At 33.7% G+C, this 20947-nt stretch overlaps 2 protein-coding genes across 2 annotated transcripts in view; one reads left to right on the top strand and one right to left on the bottom strand.

Annotated features, from left to right (window-relative positions):
• Positions 1-1691, bottom strand: part of ZNF84 (zinc finger protein 84) — a 34093-nt gene extending 32402 nt beyond the window's left edge. The window contains exon 1 of the mRNA XM_051216135.1: positions 902-1691. Within this exon, the coding sequence (XP_051066688.1) occupies positions 902-1431 (530 nt within the window). The 5' untranslated portion in view covers positions 1432-1691. The remainder of the gene's footprint in view (positions 1-901) is intronic.
• Positions 1692-1798: 107 nt separating this feature from the next.
• WDR96 (Cilia- and flagella-associated protein 43) overlaps positions 1799-20947 on the top strand; it is a gene marked incomplete at both ends in the record, with an annotated part of 54381 nt that continues 35232 nt past the window's right edge. The window contains 12 exons of the mRNA XM_051219345.1: positions 1799-1854; positions 3181-3434; positions 3482-3575; positions 5861-6028; positions 6918-7054; positions 7154-7284; positions 8630-8696; positions 12825-13396; positions 14941-15021; positions 17063-17211; positions 18863-18966; positions 20612-20755. Of these exons, the coding sequence (XP_051066687.1) occupies positions 1799-1854; positions 3181-3434; positions 3482-3575; positions 5861-6028; positions 6918-7054; positions 7154-7284; positions 8630-8696; positions 12825-13396; positions 14941-15021; positions 17063-17211; positions 18863-18966; positions 20612-20755 (1957 nt within the window). The remainder of the gene's footprint in view (positions 1855-3180; positions 3435-3481; positions 3576-5860; positions 6029-6917; positions 7055-7153; positions 7285-8629; positions 8697-12824; positions 13397-14940; positions 15022-17062; positions 17212-18862; positions 18967-20611; positions 20756-20947) is intronic.

Raw genomic sequence — 20947 nt, 5'->3', positions numbered from 1 at the left:
AATTTTGACTTTTCATCTCGTCATATCAACTACTTGATTAGACATTTCGGAAGTGGGAACAAAGATGTTTCGAATGACTAATAAATAATATACACAAGTAGTTCCCATCCCTTTAAGAAGCACATGATAGCCAGGAATCCACCATCTAGTGTCACACGGAACGTAATTGTAAATCAAATAGGCTCATAAGTGCACAAACTTACGAGAGAATACAATGATGAGATTCAGAGGTTCCGTCATTATCAAGGTATTAGAAACCAAAAATAAAATCGCTCTGGGGTACTTTCTGTTGTTGGAATCGTCTGAAGTCATACAAAGCTCAAGATGAAAGCGTTGCACCAAAATGTCGAAAAACTTGAAATTCTGATATGTATATGAAGTCAAAGTAATAGATAACGGTATAAACTTTACAACACACGATCAAGTTAGTTTAGTAAGAATGAGGGATGATGCTAACATATGTTGGTCTCCAGGATATGAGAAAAATAATTGATATTACCCGAGGACTTACAGCCAAGACTTTTTGGAAGATTGATTAAAATGCAGAACCCATCTGTGTTACGACCATCCTCTCGTATACACTAAGTATGATAACAGACAATTAGGTGATTCAATAAAAGAACTGATAGTTGGCGCACAACAAGAAGCCCCAAAGATATTCTCAGTAATGGACTCCTATATCTCACATATGAAAATGCCAAAATATTTTATTCGTTTCCACCCTAATATTCTTGAAGTTGTAAGAATGTGCGAACAATCACTAAATATACATTCCAGACTAGTTTTTTTAAGGATTGATTTAAGCCAAATAACAAAAGAAATTATAACGAAGTTACCATCTTAGAAGTAAACAATCCACTAGAATGACAACAATGACTTAAGTCACAGATAAAAAACCTACTTGATCACATCTGGGCAGGAAAAGTGTGTCAATGTCGAGGGAAATAAAAAAGGGGCAGTAGACGTTGCTACAGCTGCAAGAAGCGGAGATGCGGAGTTGATAAGACTTGATGCAATGCATTGCGGAAGCAGAGAAAAATTAGAAGGATTGTTCGTAAAGCATGGTGTTGTATTTTGAGAAAATATATTGCTCGAAATATCACCAGGGAAATTACTAATGTGCGAAAGTTGACTACTAGAACTTCCAGAAACTTTAGGACCAACATGTTCAAACTCGCTGAAAACTTGTGATATAGCACCCAGCTTTTGTATACACTTCTGTAAATATTCCTTTGTAAAAGAATCGTAGTCGATCTTTTGTCTCAGTTCTTCAATTGTCATTGACAATTTACACGAATGTTCCTCCAGAGCACGCTTTTGATCAGCAACAGAACTGAACTGGTCAGCTTTCAAACAATCCAGCTGGGGAGCCTTGTTATCGCCAGGAAACCGTGAGTTCCACAGTTCAAGAAATTGAGTGAAGAAGTTCATCAATGATTTTCCGTAAACAGTGAAGAACTTATGGAAACAGACATTTAACACTAGTGCGAATAATCTTTTAGATTCGGAAGTGAATGAATAATCCGCGTGCGACTGTCATTTTAATGGAGAGCATAGTATATCCTTTTTAAATCTTTATTGAAAAATAAATGTGAACACTAAGGAAATGGTCGATATCGAATTGTTGGGCAAATTAGTAATGTACGTTTGAAACTGCCGCAAAGGCCATGTTGCGCAGATATCAAAAGCACCACACATTCCAATAATTGTATAAGACTATCAAACGTAACATATTATGCCACATAATAAAAACCATTTATTATTTATAATAATAGTATGGATGAAAATTACTTATCACATGTGTTTAAGCTTCTGTCATCATGACGACAGGCAAAAAATGAAAACGACCTTCGAGTATGCCATCACTCTAGATTTGTACTGTATAGTTACTTTAAGATAATCTTACCGTGGAGATCCTTCCATATACCTTCAATATAGATGATAGTAAATAATAGTATCAGTGCTTGCACAAAAGTTTGTTATAAATCACTTATATGCTGAGTAAATCAAAATATTTGTTAAGTGACTTATCACAACGTTTTGCATAAGCATTGATATTATAATTTGTAATCACTTTAATTGATAAACCACAATATGTGTCGTAATGAATCAATTAAAGTTCATCTTACAGAGTCAAACAACATGCATTTACTATGTTTTTCTCAAATACGCTGAATATTACAGCAGGTTTCTTTTTTGTAACATATATGTTGCCATATACATGAGGAAAATGAGACAGGAAGTAAAACTCTGATAATTTATTATATTACATAAGGTTGATTTCTCAGACGAGTATCTTTAAAAGCTTTCGTGAACCCCCAGTTTTCAATGTCAGGGGTATTAGACGCCAAAGGTTTCCTAACTCTAAGTGTAAAAATCACGTTTGACACCCAAATAATTATCCTTAGGTTCTTCAGTCTTCAAAGGTTGGGTTCAGGATGATTTTGTTAATCCTTGCTATAGTAGTAACCTGTCTTTGAATTTATCAACATTATGTGCCGATGCTTTGTGTTTTGGTTGACACTCCCATAAGTTTGCCATTTATAGTGAAAGACGAAACTCCAGACCTAGACCATTTGATCTAGATTTTTCACATTTATAAGAAAACCCACTGAGATAGGGGAGAGAGAATAGAAAATAATAGTTGTGAAATCATGATTTAGTGTATGGTAAGCTAGTATTATTTCACTTATTTTGTGATCCAATATTTCAATTTGTTATTGCCGTAACTATGTTTTACGTTAAAAAATGTATTCATATGTTCTCTCAACGTTCCATGCGGATGCTAATAATAAATGTAAATCACTGAAATACGTACATCTTTGAGTAGTTCTTTGTCCGAAGTACATGAGTTGACGGGATAATAACCTTTAAAAAAATAAAAACGTCTCAGAGAGATTGTAGAAAATTATTTTGGAAAGTTTGCAACTCAAGTAACCAACCTGATTTTCTATGACTTATCCACCTTTAGGTAAATTTGTATTGGCTTACAAAGTATACACAAAATGCAGTAGTTCTAATTTGTTATTTACTGAGTAAATTTATCACACGCACTACAACATCACTGCATGGTAATATAAATGTAGACTTTCTCATTATTCAATATTGTAGTTTACTTGATTTGAGCTATCCATCCACAAAATGGACTTTATTCGTTTGCTTATTGCTGATTTTTATTAGATGGGTGCAAGGACTGAAGAAGTTTCAATTTGGATTTTTAGGTGATCATATTTTGTGTATAAAATGTGGTCCATCAATAAAATTTCATGATATATTAACTAATAAGGTTGAAACACTTCATTTGCCTACAAAATACTCCACTGTTCTATCCATACATCCACTAGAACCTTATTTTGCTGTAACAGAGTTATGTAACGTCAACCCAAAGGTTTACGTCTACAGTTATCCGCAAAAGGATGAAATTATTTTGAAAAGTAAGTTGCAACCCGATTCGCAAGCTTTGTCAATTTTGATCAAACAGATGCTGCCAAATTGGAGATACAACAGTCCATCTTTTCCTATACCAAGTATTATGCAACAGTGTCTGGCATACCTGATTTTATTCTATCTATATGGTGAGTTGAATTATTGGTATAAATCAATGTTCTGAATTCTGTGCTAATTTTGTGTCTCTTTCAGTTATCTGGCTTGACACCATTTGTTATTGTATCAGTTAGTTCCAGTGACTACTTATCACAAAAGTTATTAGCTGTTTTACCATCATTTAAATTCAGAATAACAGTGATCTAATTAATTTAATTAAACTCTTAAAATGTCAGAAAACTAACCTCATACAGAATGAACCGATTCAGATAGATAAGCACTAAAAACGAACGGACATAACTCACTCCAGACTAGTGTGTGAACTTTAAAAGTGATTTCCTCTTAAATGTTAAGTTTTGGGACTTAGCATCGATAGATTCATGTTTCATCTCCTTTAATCATTCGTAAAACTAATCGCGCAATCAGACTGGCATCCTTTAGTATGCAATCAGATATTAGCACACAAACTCTGAACGGAGAAGGAGACGGTTGATAGCTGTTATGCGAATATGAAAAAACATGTTTAATCTAAAAATAAGATCATGAATTATAAACACCGTTGGTTGTATGTTTTTTTCCGCATAGCTCAGCCATGAAGTACAACCCTCATGAAATTACAGACTAATGACAGTAATAACAACCTAACTCATAGATGTATATTGCCCTCTGAGATCAACCCGGACAGATATTTTAAGAAGTCTAGTTTGCCGGTATAGTTAACTTATGAAACCTTTAGTGTTGTTACAAGTTCTACTCAGTCATAACCATCCATTGAGTTATCACCATGCTGCACTCTATATGGCTTAATAGATGATAAGCTGTGTGTTATGTTCATCATGGGTTTATATTTTTGGTCATCAAAAAACGTAATTCAAAGCCATGATGCAAGCGTCACATAATTTAAAACATGACATTATATTTGATGCTACAGTTGACTAAAAATTATACAACCGGATCTACTAATGGTTAAGTAAAATCAAGAGTGATATTTTTATTGTCTTCACTTTCATGACTTTCAATACTAAAAGCAGTAGTTGAATACCATTTCACTTCTAGTTTCATTGAGGAACACCCATTTTATAAATATTTTTGGTCAAAATTGATAACCCCTTTCTTTACACATATCCCGATTCTTTGTTTATTTGTGAATTTAGAAATAAATATCACCATTGTAAAAGACTTTGTCTAATGGAACCTTAATCAGCATACGTCTGTGTTTAACTCTTGCATTCAGGAAACAGGTTTTATTTGATGACATTTTATAGTGGCCAACATCAGCGAATCCAGCTCCAGTCGGAACCATTAGTTTTATTTATCAGATTGTTTACGCAATCATTTTCATTTTACCATTGTCATTGAGACTCAAAATAAAATATTTTAAATACTGTGAAGTTATGTTTTGAGTCACGATAACCAGTAAGTATTCAGTGATATATGGTCTTCTGTAAATAATACTATCAGCAACGTTCAAATGCTGTTCGGATGAGTTTGAAGTAACCGCTGTCAGTTCTTAAAAACACTGAAATGTCACCATAAGCTAATTTATTCAAATCAGTGAACCGTCAACTTAAACTTTATAAGACGCCCAACTTGTATTTTTGTACTGATTTGTTGAAGCGATAAAAACGCTGTACGATAACCCATGGTGTTATACGTGCAAATTCGTTAGGTTGATAGCTGGTTGAGAGTAACCACTTATTTGTGTGTATCAAACATGAGAAGGAAATCCAGGAATGGGCAAACGTTGTGATTCAGTAAACATGAATTCCTGACTACTGATTTTTATAGGGTTGCCAAGTGTTACTTTTTCAATACATCTATTGTTCATTGGGTACTAAGATAACTAGTATTCCATGGTAAGATAACCAAGTTGATGAATACTCACAAACCCAAATCTTGGTTTCCAAATGAACGAATATAAAAGGTTTAGCAAACAATTACGTGCATTGAACTTATTTCTAAAACGAAAATTGAGACGAAAGAGCATTTCTACGAATTATAGAACAGCTAGCATATATTTCATCGAGAGAAAAACTGAATGAAGGAGGAGCTAAACTGAATAACGTTATGGGATCTTCATAATAGTATATTACCTTCAAATAGCTTAGATTTCCATAGCATTTTTGAATGATGGTTTCTGTATAAGAGACTGTAGGCGACTTCGTTTTGTAAATAATTCTAAAAATCACAAACAGGCTCTCATGATAAGTAAAACTGAATATAATATCTAAGCCGTCGATTTGAGATATTTTATGAGAAAAACAATTCGTAGATTAATTTGAACCATTTATATTTGCACCATTCATACTTTTTGCAGGGATTTTCATTCTTGTGAAATATTGTGCAAAACTAATTTAAATGGACTACATTTAACAACATTCAGCTTTTGTCCGACAGATTGGCATTATCTCTTGGGAACAGATCATCATTGTATACATGTCTGGCAGGTTGAAACATGTGACCGGATGAATTCTATTAAATGCAAGTAAGACTTACTATCCTACCGGCATACACAAATGTATGTTTATTAATTGTATCATAACAAAACTATATAAGCTAAGTAACTGTAAACTTTATTTCTAAAAAATGGGTATAAATATCAATAAACTGAAGAGCTACTAAATCTCTAGTCATATTATAAATCAACGTTATTTTGATTTAATTTTGTTTAATTCGCTTATTTCAATCACTAACTCTCCAACAAGTTACACATTTGTTCTTCCGAAGACTAGCCCCATATTCATGGGCTACTGAGATGCCGTATCAAGATTTTAATTACTGAGTTTGATAACTTTTGGTCAAATCTTTATTTCTAAATTCTTATTGATATAAGTTTTTAATATTTATAACGTACATTTTTGAGAACAAGAAAGCTTTATATAACCCTGAACAACAATAAATGTATTTACTTGGCTACGTTTCACTTATATGAATACTTAAGAAAAACGAGACAGAAATAGGTGTTCAGTCTCAGGACTTGAAACGTATCTTAAACTGTATTATTCAAAACACCGGCAGAAAGTGCTTCGAAAATATCTGAAATAGAATACATGTATACTTCTTTGGTCCTTTATTCTCTCTAACATGTTTCACTGACTTGGTAAGTCATGAAATAAGTTTATAGATAATGCATTCAAATATCCTAGCACTTACAAATGGCGTAGGTTCAGGAATGCGGAATCAACATTCTGAACAAAATATCGAAGAAAATCAATAGTCAGGTATCATTTTGTTTGTTATACTCACGTAGCATAAACCATAGTTTGAGTATATCCTAATGTACGTTAGATATTTATTTCCAAATGAATAATAATTAGTTCCATTTAATAAATATCTTACTGATTCATTACTAACTTCATAAAATTTGATTTTAGTTCGATGATATTACCAGAGCGTACCGTTAATCTTGGGCCATATTATGGATCACATAACACTAAGACCAATGGAGATACTGCAGGTATACGACATGAAACAAGATTTGATCCAAATATACTGAAATCTTCAATTACAGGTGACTTAATATTTACTATTGCTTTTATTATATTCTGCTTCACTTATTCACTATCTGGTGTTACTTTCATTAACATCTATCGTTTTTCTACTTGGTAAGGAATCAATGAATCCAGAGAAGAGGAGTTTGACGATTATATGGACATATCTGTTCGATTAAATTGCGTTTCACAGACTTGGACGAATTCAAAATTAGTTTTTATCGGCTGTGAAGGAGGCCAGTTGTTATTGGTACGTTTCATTTACGATTTTCAACTTTTCATCTTTATTTGGTTGTCTAGAATGTATTTCTCAGACTCTTCACTAATACCTTAGTAACCATGCTATCAGTAGTTAACCGAAACCATAGTGTTGTTCGATTATTTTCAGACTTCTTCATCTGAATATTTTCATAGGTAACTTAATAGTTGGATTCAATAGTCACTTGAAGCTAGAACACCATGGAAAACCTGGAAGCACTGGACGGCCGTTTCATCCCATTGTGGGAATCCTCAGCCGTGCGCATCCACGACCTCGCCTCCTGCAAGATTCGGACCCAGGACCTACTACTGGTTTCACGCGCCAGCACTTAACCACTAGACCACTGAGCTGGCATCCAACGGTGTTAATGTCTAACTTCAACCACAGGTGTTAATTTAGAGGCTGTTATTAGAAATAATTCACTGACCAACTAATCTACGAATATACTCCAAACCCTTGAAATGTTTTATTAAATTCATTCATTAGTTATCAATATTTATCCAATAAGCGTTAAAATATGAGGCTTGACATAAATTTAATGCGTATCCTATGTGTATGTATAAAGGGTTTTGTAAGTTTGGTCTGAATAATTTAGTTACTTTGGATGTAAGTAATGAAAAGTTAGGTTAGCACATCATAAATGATAAGTAAATATTACATTTTATCCTTATTACGGTTACGGCATCGATCACATATATTTCAGAAATGTGATTTAACTGGATAATGAACTTTTATTCCTGTTTTAGTGTTAATACTGATCCAATATAATAAAAAATATCTTTTATGCCCTAATTTTCAAGAATTAAAGCAGATTACCTAAGTACCTACCTGATCATTGAGACAGACTTATACTTGTAGCAGATAAATTAAACCTATTTTAATGAAAACTTCACTGTCAGTAAAACTTTATCTGTTAGGAAGTCTCGTAGTATTTAGGGGGATAAATGCTGCAATAGACCCGGTAAAAAAAACACTCAGTGCTAACCTCCCCAAATGCCGTCCCGACTGGTGCATAGTTGCAGTAGGTAAAAATTCCAAAGACTTTTCTAGTGTTTAACTATGTTTTTGATGTCATTGAATTACATTTTGGAACTTACTGTTTAGCCCATCTAAATGTTGGGGAGTGAAATAAATATAGAAAACAGCCCTGTTTAAAAAATCCAAAGAATTGGTGATAATGATGTTGTAAACGTTAGTGTAATTTTAACCCTAAAATCAAAACTGGATACCTCGTAAATAATCCAACTATATGTAATACTGAATTCTTTCTTTTATCTTGTGTAGTGAATTCACATTTTTAAATGCAAAAAGTCTATTATTTCTTTTTCTTTTCAAGTTTGACCCCCTCAGCATGAATGTGAAAATTTTATTGAACCCAGCTTCTCGTTGTCAGTGTCTCAAAGGTAAGGAAGACAATAATGCAATAACAATTATGAAAATTAACAGATTTTTCTGAAATTTCTTCTGAACAACATAGATAAATAATGACAAATATTTTTTATTTATCTGTAACATGCTAATAATTCGCAAACAAATAATCGATTATATATAACACTATTCTGTTCATACTTGATCGTTTTGTAATTAAGTATCAATTTTGGGCTGGATGTTTTATTCAGTAAAATCTTAATATCAAAGATTAAGGTTCATCGTTTTCATATCATTAGATATTTTTCAAGCAAAAATAATTACTGTAAACCTGATCTCAGAGCTCCCGACCGTTGTTGCTACCTTGACGTGGTGGTCGGGCTTCCCTATCGTGATGAACTAATCGAGCTATACTGCCTGGAACAATCATTCCTCAAGGTCCTACCATGCCATACAGGTCGGTTGAAGAGCGGTAAGTCTAAAAGCAGCAAATCCAAGGTCTGAGGGTGAAATCGTACTGCTGACTGTGCAGAGGTGTGACGGCGGTAAGGTGTTTCCTTCGGACAACTAGCATAACAGCGATGCTGCCTTCCCATAAGGAGGGGTGAGGTTAGAAAAGGTCAACTCTAAAAATGCACACCTCGCCTTATCCCATGGATATCCGTCTCGGGCGGTAAGGTCTCAACAAGTGCGGAGCTAACACGAAGATTACTCACAAAAGGGTTGTATGTGACCGACCTCAAGCAGTTGTCCCTTGGGCACTGTGGTTACGCTCTCAGGTCACTAAGACCACCTTTAATCCAATTTCGTTTTCAGGTACCTCCAGAACAACCCTTCCACGGTGTGGGCAACCGGGAAGTGATAATTTCCCTCATACCTCTAACAGCACTCAAGATCACTGTATTTATAATCAACCTCCCTCTTCAGTTCCTATTATTCCTCCTAGATCGACCTTCCTCTTTTGGCTTCCTCCTCAAGTGTCTCCATGGCCAACGATTCTAGTGCGCAAAACACTGTCCCAGGTCTACTGAAATCTTGCTCCAAACTACACATTAAAGCCTTTAACTTAAGTAACCTGTGTCAAATCGGCCAACATGCCTCCTTGGCTAAAACCCTAGACTCTCGCACCATTGATGTATGCTGTGTCTCTGAAACACGCACACAGGATCCTAGTGTGGTCATTCACTTAACCTCATCTCGCCAAAATGGAGAGCCGACGAGTTACACCCTCTGTGTATCTGGCGATCAGATGGCTAGTTGTTGTGGACTGGTAGATGTAAGCATAGAACTAAGTACGAGGGCGGAACAAGCACTATTATAGTATATGCCCGTTAACAGTCTTCTATGTACTGTTCGGCTAAATGGCTTCGTAAGAACTCTGAAGGATAGGGCCACATGTCGTTGCATACACACGTTGCATAAGGAGAGACATCGTTTAACATGGCGACCCCTTGCACCAGACCAACGGTGAAGTCAAATAGACCATATTGCCATCAGTCGTCGTTGGAGAGGGTTGATAGAAGATTGTCGCTCATTCTGGAGTACCTGCTTGAACTCCGACCATGCTCTAATACGGGCACGCATCTGCTTGGGCCTCACTGGATGCAGAAAAGCCACACTAAAAAGACCCATCAGAATTTAGTCGAGTAATGAGAAAACTAAAAGTAGGTTCCAGGAACAACTGAAGTCACACTTAGGTAGTTCTGAAAACAAGGCTGACCCAGATGTTGCTTGGGAAAATAATACAAACAGCTATGGAAACAGCAGTGACATCTATCAGTGATTTAAATCAAAGGGTTACAAAGAGCCAATGGATTTCTTCTAAATCTATTGCACTGATGGGTTCTCCTAAACTCATCCCATCAGGCTCCGAACATGATGAAGAGCGAAAACAAGTCAGATCTAGGTTAACCAAAAGTCTAAGGAATGACTGTGAGCAGTGGTGGGCAACGAAAGCAAAGGAGATGTAAAAGGAGGCGGCTATAGGTTGTACAAGACAGCTCTTCAGACTAATCAAAGAAACTGGAATTAATAAGTCAAGTGTTTGTGAAACTACCTCAGAAAAAGACGACATTTTTATTTGCTCCCATTTCAGACGTTTAGAATGATGGGCAGAACATTTTAAGCAGCAGTTCAGCTTGCCTTAAGCTAATCTACAACTACCCACCATTCCCACACAGTGTGAATGGAACATTGAAGTAGGTCCCCCAACTCTAGCTGATGTTCAAAAGGCCATAGTTAATCTGAAACGAGAAAGGGCAGCTAGTCCAGATGGATTGGCTCCAGAGGTCTTTAAGGATGGTGGTCCAATTTTAATTAGGTTGACTAATATTTTAGCTAAAATCTGAGAGTTGGACGTAATCCAATCTGATTGGCCACAATCACTGATTGTCCTGATGTATAAGAAGGGGTCAAAATCATCCTGTGATAACCATAGAGGGATTAGTTTAACTGATATAGTATCTAAAATACTAGCCTCGATAATTATCAGACGCCTAACTAAGACTCGTGAACTGCAAACACGAGAGAACCAAGCTTGCTTCAGACCTGGTCGTGGCTGCATCGACCACATATTCACCATTCGTCAGGTTCTAGAACACAGGCATACTTATCGACGTCCGACAATGGTGGTCTTTCTTGACTTAAAAGCAGCATTTGACTCGGTAGACCGCGAGATTCTGTGGCAGTGTCTGTCGTTGGAATGTTTACCTCAGAAGTACATAAACCTTGTGAAGGCTCTTTACTCGAACACTACTAGTCGAGTGAGAGCTTATGGCGAACTGTCATCCGCTTTTGCGACCTCAAGTGGTGTCCATCAAGGCTGTTCACTCTCTCCATATTTGTTTAACTTCATCATAGACCTACTGATGGAAATAACATTCTCGTCGACTGAATTCTCGGGTATTTATTTCTTAACAGAAGGTCCACTTATCGACTTAGAATACGCAGATGATATAGTCCTGTTTAGTGAAGACGCTGATGAAATACAGTCTTTTGGTAGCACTGGACAACAATGACAGAATGTTTGGGATGCGTTGCTCGACATCTAAATACAAGTTGTTGCTTCAGGACTGGTTCTCATCAACACCTGAACTAAGGATAGGGAGTGAAGTAGTCAAAGACGTTAGCAACTTCATCTATCTTGGAAGTCTGATCAGCCATAATGGGTTGGTGACTGACGAAATCTCAGCACGGATTCGAAGAGCTCGTTTGGCTTTTGCCAACTTACGTCACCTATGGCGAAGGCGAGATATCCATCTATCAATTAAAGTACGAGTATACTGCGTGGCAGTTCGTTCTGTTCTACTTCACAGCTGGGAAACGTGACCATTAAGAGTAGGAGATACTTGTAAGCTACTAGTATTTGACCACAGATGCCTTAGAAATGTTACTGGCGTCTGCTGGGAACATCGGGTAAGTAATAGTGAGGTTAGACCCAGGGTATTAGGGAATGATGGAGAACCAGTTGATGAGGTTATGAATCTTCATGGACTGAGATGGTTGGGCCACGTGTTGCGTATGCCTAAACTCCGATTATCACGACGTGAAATGCAGACTAGTGTTGGGGATGGCTGGAAGAAAGTTAGGGGCGGCCAAACCAAAACGTGGCATCAGTGCTTGAAGACACTAACTTCTAGTCTGAGCCATGTTGGTAGATGCAGACTACTTGGTTGGGATCCGCGTGACTATCGTAACCAATGGTTGGAGACTGGGGGTGACATGGCTTAGAATCGATCACAATGGCGTAGGTGTATACACTCTCTATCTTCCTTTAAACTATGAGATTCAAATAGCTTCATATCTTTCTTTCTACGAACTGGTTTTTTCTTTATGTATTACATCCTTATACACAATCTTTCTTTTATATATTACCACCATTGAATTAAACTACTTCTATGAGTTCGGTTTTCATCTTGTTGTGCTAATGAGGTATGACAACTTGGATCGATGTACATATGTGCCTGGTCCTACATTGTAGCTGACTGACTGTCAGAGCTGTATTAAAAAGGATATGAATGTTTTCATGACTATTTTATTATCAGGCTATTATACTATATATATGAATTTATTACTTACATGCGAAAAATTCATTTTTCCATATCAGTTCATTGATAAGCGTTTTATTTTATTTTATTGATTAACATTCTTTTTTGAATATATAGAAGCGTCTGAAAGTACTCCTGATAGAACTGATTGCAATTGTGATTTAATTTCAACAGAGTCTTCATTAATTAATTCAGAAGTGGAAATAGTCAATAAACTAGAAGGATGTTTAACCTATATATTATATACAACGCATGGTTTATTAGCCGGGGGTAGTGATGGTGTTCTACGTTTACTAATTTTAAGTAAAGCAACAAAAACGATAGTTAATAAAATAAATCCACTCAACAAACAAAGTGATCAATTATCTGTCAAAGTAAATGAAGCATCATTAGCAAAAAATAGTGAAAATTATTTATTCAACACTGAAATTCAAAATTGTATAAATCTCTATAAATTTGAAAACCTGATACAAAATAATCGATACCATTGGGGTAGAAATATTACAGGTTTGAGTATATCATCGTCTTATAGACAAATTGCAGTTAGTTGTCGGCTTGGTTATTTGAGTTTATTTAGTTTACATGATTCTCTACAGTCTACTCTCAGTCCTGATAAAGAAATGTTTACTAACTGTGATCGATTTGTTGGAATGGGACTAATTAGATTTGAAAAATCAATAATTTGTGTTGTAAGTTAATTTGAGTATCCGTTTTGATCTACTCTTTGTTAGTGCAATAATTTTCACTGATACACCAATCAAGATATTATTTATCTATGCTTAACACTAGTGATTCATCAAAACAATCTTACCGTGTGTAGATAAAAACAAAGGAATACCGAATGAATATTCAAAATTTTAAGTCAATGAAAGCACAAGATAATCTTTACCATCACCATCCATTTTGAGCCAAGTGATTCGCCCGCAACTAGTTTTCGCAGTCTCTGAGGCTCAGACCATAAGTTTATTATATTTCCTCATATGAATAAAAAGTTCATAGAAGATTTATACCTATTGAAATTTATTAGTACTAATTATTTATATCGGGCCAAGTGATAAATAATAATATTTGGTTACTTTTAAGCATTTCCAAGTTGAAAACTTTTATATTTACACTATTGAATAAGGTACAAGTAGTACAACTCAATTTTACGACATACTTGTCAACAAACTATTGAAAAACAGAATTGTTTAAAGAAATAGATGGAATAAAAATTGTTTTTGCTTTAACTATTCCCATGGCCGAGAACACTTTGGTTTTCCAATTCTCGGTTAAGTAGCTTTGCACAATAACAGACTATAAACAAGTTCTCTTAATAAATTCAAATAGTGCGTCATCAATAAGACTTGCAGAACAAAATGAACTTATTCTATCAAATGGCCTCTCCTTGGATGCATACAATAATATTTATGACATGTTTATTCCTCCTATTATTATTCTTCTTCTCAATTTCTATTTCTTTTCACACAATCATATAAACCTCACTGAATAAAGCTGGTTGCTGATGATAGGAAGCCATGAAATATAACAAATTCATTTTATTTTGCAAACATTATCGTTCCGACACTGTTAAGATAGCAAGTTCCAACTTAATTTTTTTTATTTGTTTTATGAATCCCCTGGTAATTCAAGAATTTTCGTAGTGCTACGAGAGAATAAGCCATTCGGGCACACGTTGCTTGAAAAATCATTCGGGTGTTTTGTTCTGACTTAGGAAACTTGTGAATTAAACTTGAGGACGATGGTATTTTTGATCTATTAAGACAAACCAGAAATATGTCCGTTCTGATAACTGAGTTAAAATATTTAGTAAAACAGTAACCCAGTTTTTAATTGTGATTTTTATTCAAACGGGATTCGCAAAACAATGGCAACACAATAAATACTATTTAAAAAATCTGAAAATGTTCGTAACGTCAAGAAACGGTGTGAAAACTGTTGAACAATATTTAGGGGACATGTAATTATTGAAATATATGCACATTTAGATGATATTAAAATAAGGTTCACTGATAAAAACGCTCAAAGTTACCATTGAATGTATGTATTACTACGCATCATATGACTAAATTTAAGTTGTAAATTATTGTTTTTCACCACTAACAGTATCTGGTATGTAAGTAATCACATTAAATTGGTCTTCGTATGCTTCATATTTGAATCACTGATTTCCAAAAAATTTCAGTATAAATTATGGTTTAAATACTGGTTTATCATTTTGTCTATTGTAAAGACTGCAGGAACTACCGGTATAATCAATTGTTGGGATTGTATAACTGGAGAATTGATTGGATCGTTATTTCTCAATTATACAGTAAGAAGTTATATCTACTTATTTTTGTACTGATTATTATTCTCTTTTGTTGCCATTTCTCATTCACTCATACTAATTCCATCCTCTTTTTTCCGTAATAATGTAATTTTATCGATATTTGTAATTTAAATAAATGGATATATTTTATTCAAGCAGTTTACAATGAAAATTAAATCAACGGATTAGTTGAAGTTAGACATTAACACCGTTGGATGCCAGCTCAGTGGTCTAGTGGTTAAGTGCTGGCGCGTGAAACCAGTAGTAGGTCCTGGGTCCGAATCTCGCAGGAGGCGAGGTCGTGGATGCGCACGGCTGAGGAGTCCCACAATGGGATGAAACGGCCGTCCAGTGCTTCCAGGTTTTCCATGATGTTCTAGCTTCAACTGACTCATGATCTTAACCATTGAAATTACTATAATATCCACAAAACCCATCTGAGATTTTATTTTGTTTAACCTTATTCTCATTTTGACATTTAACTCATTCGAGACATATAATTTATCTTTTATAAATGACAAAGGTTTATGTCTGACAAATAGAAATTGTTACTTAGAATATTTGAAATCATGCCAAGAGCAATTACATCGAAAATACAGAATATTCATTAATAAATTTGTCATATGATGGAAGTCTTAATTTATATTTTTCCCAAAATATCATCTGTTTTGAATTATTATTTCATTTAATAACAAAACTATATCAAATATCATGTACTTTTAATGTAGGAATATTATCTTTCAATATTCCAAAGTCTACTGTTTATACTATTTACTTTATGTATCTCATAAACATTTTATTAAGTGGAATTTTAATTAGATAAATAAAATTATACTACTAACAAGTAACTAAGAATGAATTTGAGGTTTCACGAACGATATAATGGGAAAAATTACCATACATTAGTAATGTAGATGAAACATTCACGAAATTCTATTTGCTATATTATTAATTAGTTATTTGAAAACTTTGATTCTTTATAACTATCTCCGTAATTATTGATTGATTTACTTGATGAATAGCGGTAAGAATGATCAACTTCAGAGCTCATTGTTTACAAACCACCAGTGATTGTAATGAAAATAATGAAAATTTTAACTTTGTATGGACGCAAAAATTATCATGTGTTGGCCTTCTAAAATGAGCTGCTATTGAACAGAATTTGACTTGGTATCTATGTATTGGTATAAAAAAGGTTTTAACCTCAAATGTTTCGTGACACATAAGTTTTGGGAAATTTTGTTTCCTTGAAATTTCATGGTTTTATAAAATTTTGTCTGACAGTGTCCTTTTTAAAACCACTTTGTAATAAATGCATATAAACCGATTACTTTATAAGAGATAGAGTGTTCTCAGAACAGATTCTCTAGATAGATATTTTTAAAAAAGCATATATTCTTATGTCACAAAAGTTGCATACTTTCGCAATTGATTAATCACTGAGAAGTGGTCAGTGTCATTTACGTTAAGTTTTTCTTAGTGTTAATCGAATTTTATAAGCCTAGTTGCGATGTAGCCACAAGTTTAAGTGACCCGAAATGGTGTACAGTATCTTGAAATGTAAGACGGTGGTTGGAAGTGATCCACAGAAAGCCATGAACCTAGGTTACGTGCTATTTTTCACTCGTTAGCAAAGTGCTGATCGAATTCTATATTCTGTACAGAATGGTGATTTAGTGTTTTTCTAAAAAAATTTTCTGGGTACCTGTTATTTATTACTTGGTTTAGTCTTCCTCAAGTAATGATAAACATCATACTTGATATGGCTTATTAAAGCTTGTAATGTTTTAACAACTAGTAAATTTTAGTCAGCTGAGAAACTTTCCGTATCAGTTTTTGGTGCTTTAATTATGAAAATAAGTCAGTAAACGGGCTGATAATATTGCATCAACTAATGATATGCTATGTTGAAACACGATTTTCGACAGTATAGTACGTAACTTCTAAGAACCCTATTTTTTCGTAACAACACGATCTTTATTATTGAAAAATATTTGAAAAACTTTTTAATCTACCAAAGATTCTTATTTTTTCCTCAACTTAGTGTCATTGTTTGGCCATTTCACCAGTTTTGCCTTTGGCAGTTGCTGGAATGAATTCTGGCTCTATAATGTTTATTGACTTTACTAGTCCCACTTCACCGAGAATTGTAAATGTTATTCGACTCTATCGTAAACCTCTAACACATATTGCGTGAGTGTATATTATGAAGTACTTTTATTTGTACATTTTTGTTGGATTATCCTTCATGTAATATTAAAAGCTGACGCCCTTACCTTTTAGACATAACTGAGGTGTTTATTTTGTGTACAAGAATAAAGAACACATTGTACTTATTTCAATACAACATGTTACTTGCGATAAGATGGTGCTGGAGGTAGTCAACAGGAATCCTGGATCTAGGTTTCGTACTACTTGGTACTCGTCAACAAAATGTACCTGTGATTTTGAGAGAACTGATACTCCCTGACGGAGCACTGCATCACTAATGACGTATTCAGTTACAAAAAGCAGGAAAACATTCTCATGAAAAGACAAACAGAGAAATCAACGAGTTTACCAAATTTGACCTAATAAATTATCATTCTATCTGACCAAACAGATAAATACCAGATTTATCCAGTAATCGTTCATATTTTGCAATTGTAAAGTGTTTATGAACACTGTTTTACTTCAGATAATTTTAGTTAGCGAATGTTATCACAAAAAAAGTGATGATAATTTATGGGTATTAAAAACTCAAATTAAACGTGGATGACATAACCTACATACAATAATGATAAATTACTAACTACTATGATATACTAATCAATAAAAACTATATAATTCAATATAATATTCTGTCATAAAATATTCACTATCCAATGTATAATAATAATTTCTACAAAACAGTTCATTTGTAACTTAAATTGTCGACTATTAAAAAGTAAACTAAGGACAAAAGTTTATCGAATATATATATATATATATATATATACCGATTGAAGTTAGACATTAACACCGTTAGACGCCGACTTATTGGTGTACAAGTTAGGTGTCCGCACGCGAGACCGATAAGTTCTGGGTTCGAATATCGCATGCGGGATCGTGGGTGCGCACTTCTGGGGAGTCCTGCAGTGGGACGAAACGTCATTTCAGTGCTTCCAGGTTTTCCATAATGGTCTAGCTTTAACTGTTTCATGAATTCAATCATCACATTATGTAGAAGTTGATATAAACTGAAAAGAGCTGCTCAAAATTACAGCACACACACACATATATATATATATATATATATATATATATATATATATATATATATATATATATATATATATATGAATAATTAATGCCAGTCACAATTCACGAACTAAATCACAAGAAACAAAGTTATTTACCATGTATACAAAGAATTTGACACACATAAATATTTAATATGAAGTATCTCAAAATCAAATTATTGTTTTTGTAAATAGAAAAAAAATTGTCATTTATTCTATATACTACTAAGAGTATGGTTGTGAAAGTCTACATTAAAATAAGAAGGATTTTTTTATTATTAATTGTTATTGATAATGAAATAACTCGTTTATTCCACTTGTAAATAATTATTATTATCTTAGGTTACTTTGTTTTTATATTTAATTACTATGATATTTTAAATGTCAATAAAAACTTTACTTCTATTTAAAATTGTTTTAGTTAAGTCGAATTGGATAATTTCATTTTTCTAGATCATCCATTTCTAGAAAACATGAGCCAGTTTAATAATTTTAAAATATAAAGTAATTAACAATATACCATACAATTAATGAATAATTCATTTTTATACTACTCAGTAATGTGTTTTTTATTTTATTTTCAGATTCGACCCTGATGGTGAATTTTTAACTACAGTAATAGATGATGGTCCAAGTATTTTAGTATCAGCATTACCTAACAAATCTTTTAAACCAATAGGTTATGTGTGTAAGTTTAATCATAATATTTTCTTAATAATCATAAATGTACTGATAGAAAGTATACTGAAAACAATTATAAGTATAACAAATACTTGATAACAACTGCTAAGGTACACTGGAAAAAAAAACATGTTACCTTAACCTAAATTTCATAACCTAACACTATGATATACAACAGTTTGTATTGTAATAGTAGATTTTACCTGGTAATAAACCATTGATCTAACTTTTACTCTAGTACTGAGTAAGAGTAGATGTTTGCCTGGTTACAGCTACTGCAGTTGGTCGTATTCTTGGTTTAATTGATCACCATTCCTGAACCTCTGTCTACTTACTTACCATAGTAAATGATTATTCACCAATCATGAAGTAGCCTTATTAACTAATATATCTGTAATGCAAGGGTGAAATAAAACTATGAAAAACTGTGACTTAAACCCACGTTTTGCTTTGAAAACGTTTAAGAGCTATTTAGCCAAATTTCATACATATGACTGTTGATCATGATTCGTTCAAATACTATTCATCCCTCCACTAAGAACAACGGCAATGTTACTTTAAAATTTAGCCGTAACCTGATTTTCTAAATTTCAAACAACTAGAAAGGTTGACTTAAGATGAAAAATACTTTGGTTAAATTTAAATGCACTAATAACCCACGAACTTATCGTTTATGTTTAAGAAACTGACAAACTTCAAAGTGATTATTTTTCAAGTTTTTTTTAAAATAAAGTGTTCAAACTTTTATGACACGAAACCACGTCCACGCGGTGAGTTCGTGAGCCTTGGAAAGCAGATTACAATCCAGATAAACCAATCAGCTTTACGCAATGAGGTTTCACCAACCTTAAATGGTTGGAACACCACATAATACCGATATATTCGACTGACGATAGTTTCAGGGAATCAAGTACTCTATTTTGAAACAGAGTTTTAGTACCAGATATGAAATTAGACGGCATAGATCCAAACAGTTTAACTAAATTTTATATAGCGATAAATAATGACCAACGATAAGGTTTTCCATAATGAAAATTGTGAATTTATTTATTATAATATGTTTTGCATGGAAGAATATAGGCCATACTGGTATATATATACCGTGCACCACACTATTCCCTGGAACAAAGTGGTGATTGTAAACATGGCATGAGATCTAAGGTAAGGGCTGTAATAGAAATTATTTGTTCTTACTTGGTATTCTGCACAGTTTAAAAAACTCTTCTATTACCTTAAGAAGAAGCAGAATTGGAATCTTTCAATTTCAGTTTTTGTACCTTATCATTGTGATGAAGGCGTGTATGTATGGCTCTTTCTACCTTACTAGTCAAGGAAAAACTTGTCGTCATTATTTCGAAATGATTTGTTCACTATGTAATTAGAGGGAACCCATTTAACTGTAAGTTCACCTAGATTTAAGAAGTGTACCCATTTCATTCTATCTGATAAATTTGCTTTAAGATTTTGTGGTTGTCAAATTTTATAATGGAAAACCACAAAACTGGAGAGTAGTTCATACACTAGTACCATGGGTACTTATTTAATTTATGTTTATTCAAGTTTCCTAGATTTTTAACAACTTTTTCATAAGTCTACTTTAATTTATTGTCTGAAATAATAATTTTCAACATATGCTTTCTCATCATTTACAGCATTTAGTGGTAGAGTGCATAATTTAAGCATGATTCGATCAAAAGATTCACAGAAGATCTTTGTTCTTCTTGCTGTTAGTAATGATACCAATAAAACTGCTGAGGCTGTATACCAGTACGAAATACCAGCTGAAATTGGAAGTAGTAAGTTAAATAGAGTAATCTATGAGTAGGCTATTTTTACAATTAATACAAGTTTCACTTCGTGAAATAGATGTTTATTTATAGAGAATTTTTATAAGAAACAAAAATGAACGGTATTTTCACTTTGTCTTAGTGAAATGTAGGGATTGAAATCTATTTTCTATACTCTGTGGTTATCAATTTATTCAGTCT

Source organism: Schistosoma haematobium, chromosome 4 (assembly GCF_000699445.3).
Source record: "Schistosoma haematobium chromosome 4, whole genome shotgun sequence".
Classification (NCBI taxonomy): Eukaryota; Metazoa; Platyhelminthes; class Trematoda; order Strigeidida; family Schistosomatidae; genus Schistosoma; species Schistosoma haematobium.
Note: the sequence above shows the minus strand (reverse complement) of the source record. Positions and strands in the feature narration are given on the sequence as shown.